We start from the raw sequence: 17527 nt of genomic DNA, 5'->3' as shown, positions 1-17527 counted from the left end.
AAAAGACATGATAGAAAAAAAGTGAGAAAAAAAAGATAGTAATGTACGAGAAACCTTTTGAGTCACTTACATAAATTTATACTCATAGAATGGCCTGGAAAAGACCTTAAAGATCTAATTTCAACCTCCCTTGGGACACCTTTCACTAGACCAGGTAGCTCAAAGCCCAACACAGCCCTGCCTTGAACACTTCCAGGGATGGTGCAGCCATCTGGGCAACCTGTTACAGGGCCTCACCACTGTCCGTGAAAGGAATTTCTTCCCAATATCTAATCGAAACCTGCTCTTTCCTTTTAAAAACCTTCCCCTTTGTCCTATCACTATGGGCCCTTGTAAAAGTCTCTCTGCACCTCTCCTGCAGCCTTCCCCCACAGCTCAGCCTGTCTTCATAGAAGAGGCACACAAGAGTGGCAGAGGGGCAGAACCACCTCACTTGACTTGCTGCTCACGCTTCTTTCATGCAGGCAGGATACGGTTGGCTGCAAGTGTGTGTTACTGGGTCATGTCAAGCTTCTTGTCCACCAACACCCCCAAGTCCTTCTCTGCAGGGCTGCTCTCAATCCATTCTCCTCCCAGACTAATTGCTGCAATTATATATTTGTGTCGTGTCTGGTCCGTGACAGGCACATGACGTGCTTAGTCAAGAATTTCCTCATGATGAATTCAGTGAGCAGCCACTTAAAAAACTAAGGACTGTCAGTAGTTATTCTCTTACTAGGTGTTAAAATACCCATTTTACAAGTTCACATTCTGGAATATTTAATTAATCTACAGGAAAGAAATATGAAAGGAGTGTGGATGCTGACTTACTAGCAAGGTAAAGCAATGTTGGGATTTTAATATTATCTCATTATACAGTGAAGTGATAGCATCTTCTAAACATCTTTCATATATAATTACAGCATGAATATGCTGGATTCACCAGTAAACCATCTCTCATAAAACACAGGAAAGTCTTAGTACCATGTTTTCTTCAAATAAATATGCTTATGTTTTAAAATCGTGTTGGTGGTGGCAGTAAGAAAAGGCTTACAAGAAAATGAAGATTAAAATAATAGCTTAGATTTTAACTAGTTTCATGACTGGATAGGTTTCTCAAGCCACATATTATTTAATATGGCAAATAAATTCTTCCAAGATCATCTAAATATTACCCATCACTTTCAATATTCCCATGTGTTTTGATTCTGAAAAGCTTGTTTTTCTCTATATTTCTACATATTATAGCTGAAGATATACTGATTTTTTTAAAAAGTCATTCAAATTCATTTGAAATGTTTGTATCTATTACTTTAATGTATTTCTAAACACATCAAACCAGAAAAATACTAACAAACCAGGACTTACACATCTTCTTGTATTTACAGCATGTATTTCTACCACTAAGAAAATCTTTGTCCAGATTCTCACTTGATTTTTACTTAGCTGAATGAATCAACCTCAGTTCCACTGAAGTTTCTAACCTATGTGGATCTATTTCAGATATAGGATCTATTGGATCTATTTCAGGATCTAGCAGAACCTTGTGTAGCAATTAGTGCAAGATATCCCATGAATGCATGGGATAATCTGTTTGTTGACTTACCCTTTCACCAGGGTCACCTGGAGGACCAACAGGACCTTGTAAACCTGGGGGACCTGTAAGACCCTATAGAAAATGAATGACATAATTATACTGAAAGCCTAAAGACTTTTGAACTATTTTTTCTCTAAGTTAGGATGAACACATATTTGGATAAAATAATTTATAAGGCAGTGTATTGTTTTTTCTTACAAAGATTTATAGTCAACATTCAAAACTTAGATTTTTCATGTGCCATCAGCTTGTATCTTGCTGTCACTGAAAATGCTAGAGATGACCCTTTTCTATTCCCTTCTAAAAGTTCTAAATCTAATACACATTTGGGAACTATAATAAGACCAATTTTGTATTAACTTGTGAATAGAAAAGCACAGTGGATAAATCAAGTGCAATAAAGGAAAATGTGATTAATCTACTTACAGCAGGTCCTCTTGGTCCCGGTGGTCCTTCAATGAGCATACCCTAGGGGTGGATGGAACACAATATTACATTCATTATTTTGTAGAAAAACATAAAAAAATCTTTTTAGCTGAGCTACTAAAGTTAACATTTCTTAGTGTTTTGATAAACTTTTCCTGGAATTTTCTCTCTACAGTTTCTAGCATGAGAATCTGAACCATTGCATGGCATTAAAAGTGAGGAAGGCTTCCTTGCCCTTGCTGAAACCTGTAGTGATGGTGTTACCTGTGACTAAGCTGAAAGCTTTCTGGGTAGATCTGTCCAAGATGTAGTTACTAGATAGCCTGAAGATCAGATCAATGATCTGTTTTCCTCTGTACAAGATTCTCTTTTTTTTTAAGGAACATGTGGTTAGTCTTTCATGTAACCAAAGGAGTAGCTGTCAGTAATCACTTTATATCATCCACATTACAGGGACTGTTTCAGAGATATGTCATCCTATCATGAACAACAGCATTTCATAATGATACATTGTGAATATTTTTGATACAGTGCTACTGAAAAACTCCCTGCCATCTGTACTTACAGGTTCAATCACAGCTGGTTCTCCCTTTTGGCCTTTTTCTCCGTAAGCCCCATGTCCTGTCACCTGGCAACCCCAAAAACAAAAGTAAGTAGAAGGTCTAAGGACCTGGTACAATAAAGAATTGCAGCAACCTGTAACTGAAAGCTAAAGCTGGAATTGGTGTGTACTATAAAAAATACATCACAGGTACAAACCACATAAATCAAAAATACTTAATGCATGACAAATGGAAAATGTAAAAGCCGTGTATGCTTTCTCCATTATTGGATATTGTCAATTTGTAGTTTTTGAATGAGATGTGCATCCCATGAGGGTGTATTCCATGCTTTACATTAGAAATTTGAAAATAGAACCTAAAACTTCTGTGTGCAAGTCACAACATTGTTTCTTTTCTTGTTTGATTGGAAATGTTCTTGGTAATTGACAATGATTCTTCATGGCTTTATGAGTTAAGCAGCCTAAAGTAAGATGGAAAGAAAGATCCCTTGGTCCAATATGGACTGTACCTTTCAAGTTCCTAATTTCATTCATGAAACATCTACAACATGTAAAGCAACCTGAGAAGGGTCTTTAATTTCATGGCATAAATGATAAGTGGCACTGTGGACACTAAAGAATATTTCATGGATAACCTTTGATTCCTCGGCACTACCTGAATTAGCATCAACTGCCAAATTCTTTGAGGACCAGCTCTGTGGGAAGTTTTGGGTTCAGGATTAAGGTAACAGGAGTACCTAAAACAATATGTCAATAACACATACTAATGGAAGAAACATTGACATTTCAAACAAAGAAAAAGGAACTGATTTTTTTTAAACCATGAGACAATGTATTTTTCTTCAGAAGTATCTCTCTTGGTTGCTAGCATATCCACTAGAAATTAAGTTCTGACCAGCTTAAAATTTAAAATGCACTTTTTCTAAATTTCAATAGAGTGATTCAACATTACTCTAAAAAATAGCTGGGGATTAGTAAAAATAGTAAGGATAAAGTTACAGTATTTCAATATGAAATATTTTGGGATGGAAAAACAGAGATTCACAGACTGTGCCTTTTGCGCTGACTTATAAAGGCACAGATCTCACTAGTAATGATGTTCATAAACCCATTGGTAGTTCATAAAAATCAAGTAGCAAGATGTATAGGCAATCATGTTTTATTAAATTAACATAAATTACTTGTAAAAAAATGCTATCAGGGTCTCCATCTTTGAAAACATTTCCCCTTTTTCAAAGTTCCCATTTACTGAGTACTTTCCATTTTGCCTTTTTTTATCATAGGTAGAACTTCAGTTATTCTAAATACGTCCATATGCCAAAGGAAAATGACGTATGTCTGGTTCAGCAGATGACACTGTAATAAAGCTTGCACAGACAAGAGTCTGTGTTCTAATTCAAGATTCCTGACTCCTTCAGCTTTGTATCAAGGCATTTTAAGTTGAAATTTACACCAGGGGACAGAGTCTGCACAGTCATTTGCTTAATGCAGGCACAAATGGTGCCTTATGGGCTCTTTGCTTCACAGATAATCTGACCTTTTCTGTGTCATTCTGCCACAGTGTCCCCATCTGGGCTAGAAGGAAAAGAGTACACTTGTATCACATTGCACAGATAAGGATCATTAAAAAATACAATGACCCCAACAGGGTATAGAAAAGAGCGGTAAATGAAATACAGAAGGATGGGTTTCAAGGCTGGCAGAGAAAAGCAACCTCACAGCATTTGCTGTTATTTCTTGGATCCTTTGTAAACTGAAGTTTTGACTTTGTGAGGAGAAAATGAAGATAAGACTGAGCAAATAGTGAAAATAAAATTCTCTTCTACTATATTCAGTGTCTTCCTAATTAAAAAATCCAAATGGGATTTTTTTTCCTTCCAGTCTTAGCCATATCAGTTTTCTTTGCAGCATCCACAGCTGGTAAACTGATAAACAAGGATCTTGGCACAACTAAAGGAAAGTTAAAGCCTTGCTGTTTAGCCTATGATTAAGTCAGAGGGAAAGAGAGCTATAAAACTCAGAATGAAGAGCATGATTCACAGGATCCACCATGTCATCCTATCTATCTTTATAAATATTGAGCTGTTAAATCACTTCTGCAAGACCATAAACCTGTCACCATTGACTAAGCTTATTTTCATGAAAGGGTTCAGACCTTAACCTTCCCACTCATGAATTTTCTTCTTGGAAAGCTGCAAAAGCCACAGGATTCTAGACACTTATATGCATTTCAATTTCTTAAGGTAATCATGTAAAAGTATTAATTACAGCATTTGTACCTGCATTAGAATTTATGTTCTTTCCAGCTTTAGCTCTAGTTTAGAAAGGTTTTTAAAACTGTTACTTTAATAATTTATTTTTTTAATTCCATCTCCTCTTTCCTTTTCCTCCCATCTTCCACCCTCCCTTACTCCCTTCAGCAAATGAGACAAAAATCTTACATGATAAAAATAAAACATTCAAGATTACTAAGAGGATGGCCTTGATCCAAAGGCTATTGGAAATGAGAATATATCTAATATGTACAAGGAGCTCTGGATCAGGGTTTGTGCAGTTCTGGAATGTGTAATTATAAAAGAATTGCTAAATTAGATTAATCTGCATTATGCCTCCAGTCAACTTACGCTTGTTTCTGTGATATCGGTCTCTGCAGGAACACCTGGACCAAACTCCTCATTAGTGGAATCTGTTGGTTTCTCTTCATATTCTTTATATTCATAAAAATCATATTCTCCTAAATCTCCATCTACCAGCAGATCAGATTCACTGAGGTCTACTCCTCTGCTTCCATATTCAGTTGCCTCAGTTTTTTTATCATAATCCTCTCCAGTTATGTATTCTTCAGCAAATACTTCTTCAACAGGATTTTGCTATTCGTATCAGTAGCAAAGATTTGGGAATAGGAGGAATATGTGGGTTATTGTTAGTAAAGCAATGTAAGCATACGCTGATCCACCATGATGACTTGTCAAAAGAAGAAAGAACAGTAGAACTACAGCATATTGTCTTTTAATTAGAGTCTGAAGGAATGGAAGCTCAGCCTTTCAGAGTAATTAAAAGATCTTTGTATAAGTAGTACAAAGAAGTAATGTTTTCATACGCTTTGGTTTTTTATTTCCAAAACCACTGAATTCAATATATCCAGTATTATGTGTACTGCTTGCGTAATGTTACTTTAGTGCCAAATATAGCTGAATTTCGCTGCTTGGTTTCACTCTTACAAGCATTCATGAATGAACATATGCAATGAGCAGTGAATAAGTTCAGATCTTTTTGTAATAGCAATGTGGAGGAGGTGCAAGCATCACTTTAGTTAAGCCCAGCCTTTTACATTATTTTCTGTCTATAAACAGCAATGCTGAGCTAAACTTCTTTTCTCTTGCTAATGATTTTGAAGTTTGTTTATCAGTAAAAGGCATGACTTGTGTGTCATGGTAATTTACATATTTTTTGTCTAAGTTCTACCTGTACAATTCAGATTAATTTTAAGATTTCAGAAATTTAAGCTTTCATCTTAAAGTACGTAAGCTGTCAAACCAAGCAAACAACTTAAAAGCACTAAAGCAGTTTAAAAGAATGCTATATTTGAGATGTACAAAACCATTTGTGAAGTAAAGGAGGATTGCTTTATTCTGTTATAATAAGGTCTTTCAATAATTTTCCATACAGGACAATTTTGAAAGAAACTGAAGTTCAGATATTGCTAATATGAAATGATCAGACAATATGAAGTAGTATGATCCTGAAAGTATTCAGAAGCTAATCAACATCCAGTGCAATTAAAAAAATCTTCATCTAAGAATAACATTGAAATTTATTGCAATTAAAATAGAAGGTCAGATTCTGATTTAACACTTGCCTAATTCCATTAGTTACAGGAGTATAACTTCTACCCTATAGCTGTAATAAACAGAGATCAGAACCAATTCTAAGCCAAATTTTACCTTTATGAAGAAGTGCTCTCACCAAGGAGAGCATTTAGCACTTTGAATCTACCTCATTACAGCTCTACAATTGTACAGTCAGCTTAGAATTGCCCAGGAAACTGAATGACTTAGATACATTTGTTGATCAGTCTGTGAGAAGCAAACATGACACTGAACATAAGAATGCTTAACAGCAAAATGAGTAAAACATACCTTAATTCACTTTCACCTTCCAAGATACATAAGAGGAAAAGCATAGAACAAATGGGGACTCTTTCTCTTTTCAGATATTCAGGGGAAAGAGGTGAGGGGGAGTTTTGTACATCTTTTAAGCAACAATCTTAATTTTGAAAGGAAAAGGAAAAGAAAAATGAGAACAATGTTTCTTAAAATCCGCCATCATTTTTCTAACACTAGTGTTAATTAATATGCAAACATATTAATCAACACCAGCTTAGGTGCAGTAATTTTAATAAAATAATGTTTAGACCTGTTATTGTGGCTTTCTAGAAATGTGCTTTCTAACCTAAGTCAAAATAATAATTTTATCTTTTTTGACAGTTCAAATCATAATGTTTATTTTTAGTAGAACAAGTGAAAATCAAGTAATTTGGTTTTGTTAGCTGAATAACTATGAAAGGGAAACAATGGCTTCTGACTCAACATCCTATGGTGGCAGCCATTCTTTGTCTTGTGTTAGGCTCTTTTATGCTGCATCTTAAAAATTACAGGAAAAATTAGAGACTCTCCTTCCTATTAGATCAGGAGGACTATGTCTAATATCTAACCTAGTTTGTGCTAGACATAGCTCCATTCACATTCACACTGAAAGCAGCAACACCACATTCCCACACCATATATCACTGAATTATTTCCAGAATCATGAACTCTGTAGGCTGAAGATACAGCAGATCTCTACAGAATTAATGGGAGTTCTGCCCAAGAAAATAGTAGTTTCTGATACTGGCTGAGAAAGTATAAAATCACATTAAGTGCTGGTAGAGATTGTACCATTTACATAGAAATCCATCATTTTAAAATGCATTTGTACTCTTTTAATGAATGGCACCCGGTGGGACAAGTATTTTCTTGTGAGTCCTTATTACCTCATTTGCTTCAGTAGCTCTGGAAGGAGCTTCTGTCTGGGGTCCATAGTCATTTTCAGCTATGCTATAGTCTTGGAATCCATCAATAACGTTGGCCTAGTATAAAAAACAAATACATTATTAAAAAAATCTTGTATGAAAATTGAAGAGGTATTGCTGTTATTCAGGTTATGGTATTAGCCAGATGTATTCATCTAGTGGGGTTAGGTAAAGTTTTTTCTTATTATCAAAGATCTTCCAGTCTTAGTCTGGGAAAGATCTTGATTATTTCTTGGCTACCTTTACCCCTAGTTTGTCTTTTGTTGCTGCTTGATAACTTTTCTTCTTCTTGGATGCATATTTTTCAGATTTTTTTGTTGTGGCCTTTTGAGGTTTGTCCTTTGAGCTAGCGGCCACTGTCCTCTTCTTCTTTTTGACCGTGGCTTTCTTTTTCTGCAAACGTTATGAAAGATGGAATGGGAAAACATAAATAAAATGAAAAGGAAATTGAGAAAGTGTGAATGAAAGAAGGGTAACCAAATGCAAGATGAATGCTGTCAGCCGTGAGACCTTCCATCTCTAACTGAAAGCAAAGGTTACAGCGACGAAGTAAAGAAATGAGTGAGAGGAAAGCATTAAGCTCATATACAAAGACACAAATTGACAAACCATGTGGTAGGGGACAGCTGGACACCACACAACAAACAGATCAGATTCTGTTACCTCTGTTTGTGCTACTGTCTCTTCGAACAGTGGGAGTCCCTCTGTTACAGAATCAGTTTCTTTATAATCTGCATCCCCATACTCATAGTCATATTCGACAAAATCTTCTGGTGTGTACTACATTGCAAATGGAAAAATATCAGGCATTCCCAAGTTAGAGGTAGCAAACTAGATTAGCAATACTGGAAAGTTTCTTCACCTTTACTTAGGAGTAAAGATTAACAAAATTAAGACACTATTAACAATTCAATATAATGACTCATTTAGGGAAAAAAACCTCACAACTTCTCACTTCTTTCAAAGCACAGTACAGAAGTAGTAAAAAGTAAATAGTAATTCCAGGAAAAAAACTCACATTAATTGGACTGCAAAGAAGAATCAAGTATAATTTTGACTACTGGGAGCACCAACCAATCTTTGTGAAACCATATATTTATTTAATCTTTAAATTTCAAATAATACCTCTTTCACTTGTATTTTTTTCAGGTGACGAAAAGAGCAGAGATGCCAATATCTGACAAGAATAAACAATTTCAGATAAAGGAGAGGCCACAGCTCACAATAAAACATGGTTTTCTTCCTCTTGTTTGATGTTGAGTTTGAAAACCAGGACAGCTCCATGGTACAAATTTCCTGAGCAAAGCCTCACTGCTGCAATTTCATTTCAGATTCAGCTTCTGTAAATTGCTCCATCGCTCTGTTTCTATAATTTTTATCAAATGAAGATTTGGCACACAAACTTTTCAAGAGAAAGTAGCTTTAAAATTGGCTTGTGTAGTGTTGTGAGCACAATCTAGGGAGCCAGGAACTCCTGAGCTGTACTCTTGGTGGTGCCAAGATCCTGGTGTCCATATTATCTGCACCAAGTACAACTCATCAGAACTGAGAAGAAAGGGCAACTTTAAACTATCTTCCCACTCCTACCATGCTTGAAGCTACAAGAACTGGTAGGTCTGACAAATTAAAGCAGACTGTGGTTACTCTTTATGTGCCCAGGAAGCCAAAAGAAGGCAGAGCTGTGGCCAGAGGGACAAGTGTTTGCTTTCCCTTTAAGAAGAAATATTCAAATGTGCCTCATGAAAACTTGTCCCTCCTGAAATCCCTCTCTCCTGTTACAAGTCAGCACCATTGTCTGTAAAATGAAGACAATACCTGATTGTTTCATTATGTTGATGAGAAAGAGAATTAGTACATTACACTTCCAAATCAGTCTGAGGATTCATAGAAGTCATCATTATCAAAAGGAAATGGACATGTTAGAAGAAATTACAAATTAAAATAGATCTCCATATTCCAAACTATATTCTACCATGTGACCAAAACACTGGTTTAACTGTTCCCTCTGGCAATGTTTTTTGATACAATTGTTTACTTATGATTTTAATGCACAGAAGTTGATTTCCTCAGCAAGTATAAGGCTAAAGCTGAAAGGCCCTTAATCACTTAAAAATCCTTTTACATGGGTTTCTATTACTCCACTCCTGTGACTCCTCAGAGTCCAGTATCTTAGGAGGCAAGTGGAGCAACATTTTTGAGAGAACTACCTGTTACCTGTCATTAGCCAGATTTAAGTTTGATATGCTATTAGGAGTTTTTTTCAGTAACTTATAGACACACAGGTTCCTCTTTAGTAAGCATTATGAACCTGTTCTGAAACTGGAAGCATTCATTCCAGCAGTCACTTTGACCAAATGACAATTAAAATATAACTCTGTGTTGCTCAGTATTAGAACTGTTTTACAAATCTCAGTAGTATGGCTTTTCTCAAGGTAAGCTGAATGGCTGTGCTGAATGGTGCCAAGCACATGACTAATAAAATTGCAACTGTGGGTTATAAGTAGTTTTTCAGAGGCCATAAATTAAACAGAAATGTAGATTGAGGGGGGGGGGGGGGAAGAAGGAAAAATATCTGTGCCAAGTATATTAGTATTAAAAGAGAAAGTAGTGTATAAGTTGATATTTATGCTGAGGCCTAGTGCAAAAAGTCAGAAATATATGAATGAGAACTAGAAAAAATACAAAAAGCAAAAGTATGTGGGCAGATCTATTGCATCATGTATAATCACACAGAAAATACTTTTGGGTATTGTGCTTCACTCATTTCTGTTAAAGAAAGTGAAACTTTCCTTATATGCAAAATGTGATCTCACATATAAGAGTATATTTTGGTTGCACTGATATGCAGGCATGCAGAAAGAAATAATAGGGATGGATGAGAGGTGGGGAATGACAGTTTCCATACTGGAATCAGATTACTGCCAAGCAGGTGAGGACCTTCCACTTTAAGATCACAGTATCAGAGGGGTACTACAAAAATTCTTGAACTTACAAGCTAGGACATGTGGCCACTCTCCCAAAACCATATTCAAGTAGTTTTGAAATTGCAGTACTGCACAAGTGAAAATATGTAGTAGCCTAAACATTCTACAAGATAAATTTTATTCTTAGCAACCCTTCCTTTCCTAAGACTTTTTTTCTGAAAAACCAGCAACCCTTTTATTTCACACCAGCTGATAAACAGAGAAAATGTTTTGTATTGAACTCCAGGGGTCCTGCTGCAAAGAGTTAAATATAGATGTAAAATCTTCCAGGTGTATTTCCTGAGGCACAATCTGTCCAGATGGAGGAATGCATCTCTACACCTCTAGCTGATGTATAGATGCACTTTAGAAATATGATTTACTCACAGAATGATTTTACCAACTCGACCTGATCCCTGTTTTTAATAGGACACAACAGAACTAGTAAAGGACTCATCAGGTAAATGAAGACTAAATATACAGACATGAGTGATAGATTTAATGGCTTTAGTCATTCTGCTGTGAAGCTGGCAACTCAAACTTACCCTGCCATTAACATTATCCAGTTAAGACTGGATATGTGGCACATACCCCTTCTTTTTTGGGAGCACACAACTGAAAGGTCACTTTTATCAGATCACCAGAGAGAGGTCTCTGTAGGATCCCCTCAGTTTGACCTCAGCAGACCTTGGGGAAAGTTTCTTTACATTTTGGAAACACAAAACCCAGGCCCTGCTGTTAGTTCTCAGAAGTTGGGCAGTTCACAGAAATCTATCAAAGTTCCACTACTAATCAAGGAAAGATAATGAGTAGACTCTTGAATATATAGAAGAAAGTATCTAGAATTTCAAAATAAATAATAGGTTCAACTTGGCAAGGGATTTCAGCTAAGAGACATCAGGTAACACATACTTCAGATGTAATGCAATTTTCTTCCTCTTGCTTTTCTTTCTTCTCTATTAAGACCACCAATAGTTACTAAACAGCCATTCTTGTAATGCATATTGCATATGACTATTTTCTTACAAATGAAAGGAAGAATGAAACCTGCTGCTTTTTGATGGGACAAAATGTTTCCATTATGACCTCATGCTTTCTTTACCAGAGTGATTATATTACACTACCAGATCATCATGCAATTCCAATTAAAGAGATGAACTGTTTTCTTCATCAGATGAATTTTAGAAGCAGAGGATCAGCATCATGCAAAGCCTATTTGAACTGGGAAATAACTTAAACATTCTGAAGGAAAACCTTACTTTTGAAACCAATTCTTCTGCTATCCATACTCTAAAAACCTAACCTCCCATTCCAAATATAGATTTTAGCAGTTTTTGCTTTACTTTTATGAATAAAAATAATTAATCATATAAATCCTCAACCAAAGAACAGTCATAATCTCAATTTTTTCAATTCCTAAAATTATGGTTAATCATGTATAAACTAAAAAGGCAAAGATTACTTTGAAATATTCTAGGCTCACTAACACTTTATAAAATGCAATAAAGTAAAGGATGCCAAGCAAAATAAGAGTTTTAAAAATGAGCTGCAAAAATATAAATAAAGAAGTGATAGAAGATGTTGATCTTAGGGCAGAAGGAAAGTTAAAAGATTTAAAGGATGGCCTCTTTTACCACAGAGCCCTTATATTGTTCATAAAAGTGATACAAGCAAGGAGATAAAAGGAGATAAGAATATTATCTTCAGTTTCCAAAGATATCCTCTTTCAAAAGGAGAATAATGCTCTTAAGGTTCTTTATTATGTTACTCTCTTATATAAAAAGTTTATATATATATATGTAAAGAAAAAGAGAGCTAGGAAGATCACAGTTTTTAATATTGGCTAAATTAGCTAACTGCAGTTCTAAAGATAACAATAAACATAAGATTAAACATAAAAATAATCACTTTTCTGCATTTTTCAGAAAACTATTCTTTCTGACCAGTCAAACACCCCAAAGGACACTAAATCAACACATTCTGAAAGGATGCTTGAAGCTTCCAAGTCAAGATATTTGGGGGCCATTTGCACTTTTAATTTACCAAATTCATTTCATTAAAAGAAAACATTTCATGTCTTCAAATAATCCATTAGTTTGGGATAGATCCAAAATAAATGAAGCCGAGTTCCTTTGGGGAGGCATTTCTTCAGCAGAAGTCAGACCATGTGATTCACTAGGCTACAGAATAATCTTCCAAGAGGAGATTTGAAAGCCTGATAGCTGATTCCTTTGAAAAGACCTGAAGATACTCCAGAAAATATACTGCCCAACATCAAGGATGATGAAGACTGGCTAGGTCTGTCACTTCTCTAATTTCTGGGAGCTGACAAAGCATATGTGATTGAACCTGAAAGGAATTTAATACATTTCCATTTATAGTAAAAAGGGGTTTGAAGACAGGATAGAGGCCAGATTGTTCACAAGGTATTTATAAGAAATGCATAGGTGTGTATCTTTAAGAAAAACAGTGTTGATAGTTTTAAAATATAATTGCAAACCCATATGGGATCCTTAAAACCAAGTCATACATTCAATGTGAAAAAAGCCAGATTCCTGAACTTCTAGACAACTACCTTTTTGTGTAGTGCCAGCTTCTGAGGTCATCACTCTGACCTTGACAAGATACAGAGATTTATACCTGGCTATTCACCAGCAAGAACAAGGAAGACTGATGCACACTTCAATTAAAACATGTCTTGAAGATGGAAATAAATGACAATAAATAACATAGTAAAGTGTTCGGATATTACTATTAATCTACTGCTCTCCTGTTTTCAGTCTGAATGACACTTAGGTCTGATGAACAAATCCCAGGGGAATAGAAGCCTTCTGTATAGGGAGGGCTCTCACATGCATCTATCCCAACAGCTCAACCTGAACTGCTCACACAGAGCCCACAGTCCTGGCCAGCAGCCAAGTGCAACACATTCTGCAGAGCCTGAACACAAAAGGTAGTTAGAGGTTGCCCAGTTAAATAAATCTTGTTTAGACACGTAACACAGTCACTTGAGTCCAGAAAGGGACTGACTGAATCAAAATGGAAATATAAAGACCTAATCAGGTCCAAAGCTTATATCTTGAAAGGCTCAGATCATCCATTATAGGAAGAGAAAAGTGAGGATGCAGGAGTTGACCTTGCTGAGGGAGAAGAATATCGTGGGGAACAGGACAGCACAGCTGGGTAAGCCTGCCCACAAGGGTCGAATTTAAGATGTGTCCTCCTTTTCTAGGCTGACTAGTTCTATATCTTTATTCACAGCCTGCTATTTTGTGAATCTGACTGTGAGATGTTTGATTCTTCCTGAACTTTGCTTGGGGTAAACTTGGTATTTGATTCAGGCATGAAGAGATCCTGTAAGTAAAAAGTAGGTATTGAAATCCTCTCTGTTGGACCCCCAGACTGCAGTTTGAATGTGATGCAAAAGAAAAAGAAAATGCAACAAGAAAAAGGAAATCTCAATGCAACACTTAAGGTATAATTGATAAAGACAATTTGATTACAAATCAGTGTCCAGTAAATTTATATATGAGAGCACAGTGAAGGTCATAAATGCCATGTGAAAAACTCAAAACATTTTATAATGCAAATTTTTTATTTCTGATGCTGCAGCGATGTGACATGTACTCTCAGGCTCTTTTAATAGAAATTCACGACAATGTATTCCATATATTTTCAAATTTTATGGTTGGTAATTATTTTTAGTCTAGATGAAGTCTTAGACCTTTCCCAAAACAAACTCCAATAGACAATTCCACCAGCTGAACTGGAAAGAGGGAATATGGTGGAAACAAATTCAGAAAATGACTCATTTAAATCAGCACTGCTATTGAAAGAAATGCCCCCAAACCTAAAACATTGGGTATTTTATTATTTGCTCCTTTGGAGAAAGAAGAATTGCCTAGAGCAATAAGGATTACATTCAGCTAAATGAAGTACTTATGCCCTTAAACCAGTATCTTTTTTACCTAAATCCTTCTCTCTAGATGCTTCTTTAGTGGTCTAGAAATATCCAGCTTTTCAGACTGAATGCCTTACTAGGCTGTGAGTTTGCAAGGAGACTAAAGAAGTGTGCAATTTCAAGAGTAATCCTATTCATCTTCCTAAATGCAACTTCACAAACATAGTTTTCTATTTTACTGATGAAAAGTCAGCCACTTCCTCTAGGTTTTGTAATCAGTGCTGGAAACACACATTAATAGGCTCTGAAATCACATAATTTATCTTTAAGCCAAGTATCAGTTTCTTATTCTGACTGCAATAATTCAAAGGCTCAGAGAGATAATGCCAAAAGGGACTATTAGACCACCTTGGCTAACTCCTGCATACTTGCAGGAGACTTCAAAACTTCCTACAGTCACTCTGTAACAGGCAACTAAAGTATGAATAATATTCCCCCAAACTTTCAGAAAGGTCTCTATCCTTGGCCTAAAGATATCTAGAGATTCATCACTTTGTGATGAATCTCTAGATATCTTTAATTTGTTCTTTCTTTCCTACAAGTTTTAGTAGATATTTTCCTAATTGAAATTACTGATCTTTCCTCTCCCCCCACCCCATTTGTCTACGCTTTCTTTTTGTCCTGGATCTTTGCATAAGGTGAGCGAACCACATATGTGAGGATGCAGTCTATGTTCCAAGTGACAGCCTGCAGAGGTAATACTGCATCTGAATTCTTACCCCTTTATTCACAAACTAAGACATGCATTGTACTATTTTGGGAAAAACTTTTACCCTTCTTGAACAATCAGCATATTTTGAAGCTAGTGCCCAACAAATATTTTTAGCTTCTGCTGGTTTAATCCAGACTCTGAAGACACAATCCTGCCCAGCCTTTTGCCCAGTTTTCCTTCTTCCTACCACAAGAGCTTGTGTGAAAACATTGAAGATCAAACCATGAAACCAATCAAGCTGAACAATAATCTTTCCATGCTGTCTTTCAGCATGATTAGTATCCCAGATGGGGACAATCTGCTGCAGATGAAAGGTTCTTCTGTTACCACATGCATGCAGACTGTTATTGCAGTGTACTACTGAGTTCATCATGTTTGCCCTGCAGTTATTTCTTTGGCTTGTATGTGTGTAACATTGCCTTCAGTTGTGTCCCCATGACTGTTTACTGCTCTGCAGTATCATGACTGACAAATTTTAATGCCATCCATTTTATACACATTTCTGTATTTCTAGCAGAATTACTAAGAAACTCCACTAAAAATTTAATTCAGTGACAGCTCATTGTTTATAGTAATTTCTGAAATAAGGCACCCAGATTCAAATCTCTTTGTCATGTACTTTACCATACAATACCTTTCTTTAAAAAATGACAATGTATGTTAACAAGTCAGAAGCTTTGCAGAGGTCTAAGTCTATAAATTCTATCAATATCACTAATCAAAATTATAATCTCCTCAAAACATGTAATCAAGCATTTTAAAACAATTATTTTCCTTATAGACTAGCTGCAAATGTATTTTTCTCTTTTAACATCTTATTTAGTTTTGCAATTACAGGTTACAAAAAATCAGCACAAAATCTTTTATCAATTCTTTCAGTACCTAAATAAAACTTTTTTCATTTCCTTAAAATAAAGTATCTGTGTGATTTGACAGGCTGCTTCTCAAAAGATTATAAAGTAGCCTTCCTCAACAAGCTCATTATTTACTATTTAGTAGACTATTCTATCATTCTATAAATTCAGTCTGCCATTTATTCTATTTCATATTTATCACATTGGTAGCATTGCTGATGCAATTATTTTAGATCACTATTACACATTGAAGAGATCTATTGACTTCACTGGGAATATTTATGCAAAGTGACACAAGGAGCACAACGAAGAAATTGTGTCTTAGGTCAGAAAGCTAAGCAAAATAATCCAATCACCTCTCTCAGCAAAAAATGAAATAAACAGAAACAGCAGTTGTCCATTTTATTAATCATTATGTGCTCTTCAATTTGCTTTCAAATTCATTTTAAAATGTTACATTGCAAATTAGGGTCCTTGATTTTATATTTTTCTCTGTAGGTACTCCCACAAACTCTGTGTTACCAAGAGGGAAAACAGGGCTTTGAAAAATACATTAAAAACTACTAAACCCAAGAGCAACCAAATAAAAGCAAAGCCCAGGAAAATTCCCAAGCAAAATTAAAATTTTCTTTTAAACTTAATTATGTAAAAAACCTTAGGTCTTGCTACCTTTTTTTTTGTTTGTTTTTGAATAAATTACCAGCAATATGCTTTCAATCTGTTCTGGTTTGGAATATGGAGATCCAGGTATGCAGGCGCATGGACAGCAGGTCCTCTGGGGTCCTCCTGAAAAGCCCAGACCCCACACACTGTAATGCAGAGTAAAGTTTTCTGCCTGTGTGTAGGTGACTTGACACATCTTGAACTACACCTCAGATGGAATGGATGTGGGACGGAATCCCCTGCTGACATAATTTTAAGTCAGAATAAATAGTAACAACAAATAACATTATCATGTGTTTAGGAAAAGTTCAGTCCCAAAACAGGCCCAAAGCAGACATCTAAAAACAGTTCAGCAAGTTTTTAATGCTGATCTCTTGAGCAATCAGTAGCAATAACCAGTCAGATCATACATGGTGTGCATACAAGCTGTCCAGAGCCCAGTTATGATTGTTACATTTTGGAAAAGCTTTTCCCTTTACACTGCTCAATGCAAGTACTTAGAATGTGTACAGCAGTACATACAAGCACTCAGAGGTCTAATCTGAGGACCTATCTTGACCTGGGTGAATGACTCAGTTTGTGGCTGTGAGAGCTGTCTACAGTGACTAATGGTTTCTCCAAATATCTTTCATGTTTCTGGGAAAAACTCCTACTCTGTTTTGTCCTTGTTGGTTTACCTCCTATGAGTGGAACTGGCTGAAATACTTTTCTGTGCACATGCATTTGTGCATGCAGCTCA

The 17527-nt window shown here is 35.9% G+C and overlaps 1 protein-coding gene across 9 annotated transcripts in view; it reads right to left on the bottom strand.

Moving 5' to 3' along the window:
• Nucleotides 1-17527, bottom strand: part of COL11A1 (collagen type XI alpha 1 chain) — a 125626-nt gene that overhangs the window by 75770 nt on the left and 32329 nt on the right. For 4 of the 9 annotated variants that reach the window (XM_077182143.1, XM_077182144.1, XM_077182136.1 and 1 more), the window contains exons 6-12: nt 8299-8415; nt 7876-8028; nt 7597-7692; nt 5189-5434; nt 2568-2630; nt 2003-2044; nt 1586-1648 (exon numbers count right to left, since the gene is read on the bottom strand). In XM_077182143.1, coding sequence (XP_077038258.1) covers nt 1586-1648; nt 2003-2044; nt 2568-2630; nt 5189-5434; nt 7597-7692; nt 7876-8028; nt 8299-8415 — 780 coding nt within the window. The remainder of the gene's footprint in view (nt 1-1585; nt 1649-2002; nt 2045-2567; nt 2631-5188; nt 5435-7596; nt 7693-7875; nt 8029-8298; nt 8416-17527) is intronic. The other 5 variants (XM_077182138.1, XM_077182139.1, XM_077182140.1 and 2 more) reach the window with 5 other exon arrangements.

This window comes from Agelaius phoeniceus, chromosome 8, assembly GCF_051311805.1.
Source record: "Agelaius phoeniceus isolate bAgePho1 chromosome 8, bAgePho1.hap1, whole genome shotgun sequence".
Classification (NCBI taxonomy): domain Eukaryota; kingdom Metazoa; phylum Chordata; class Aves; order Passeriformes; family Icteridae; genus Agelaius; species Agelaius phoeniceus.
This window is presented reverse-complemented; position numbering and strand designations above follow the sequence as displayed.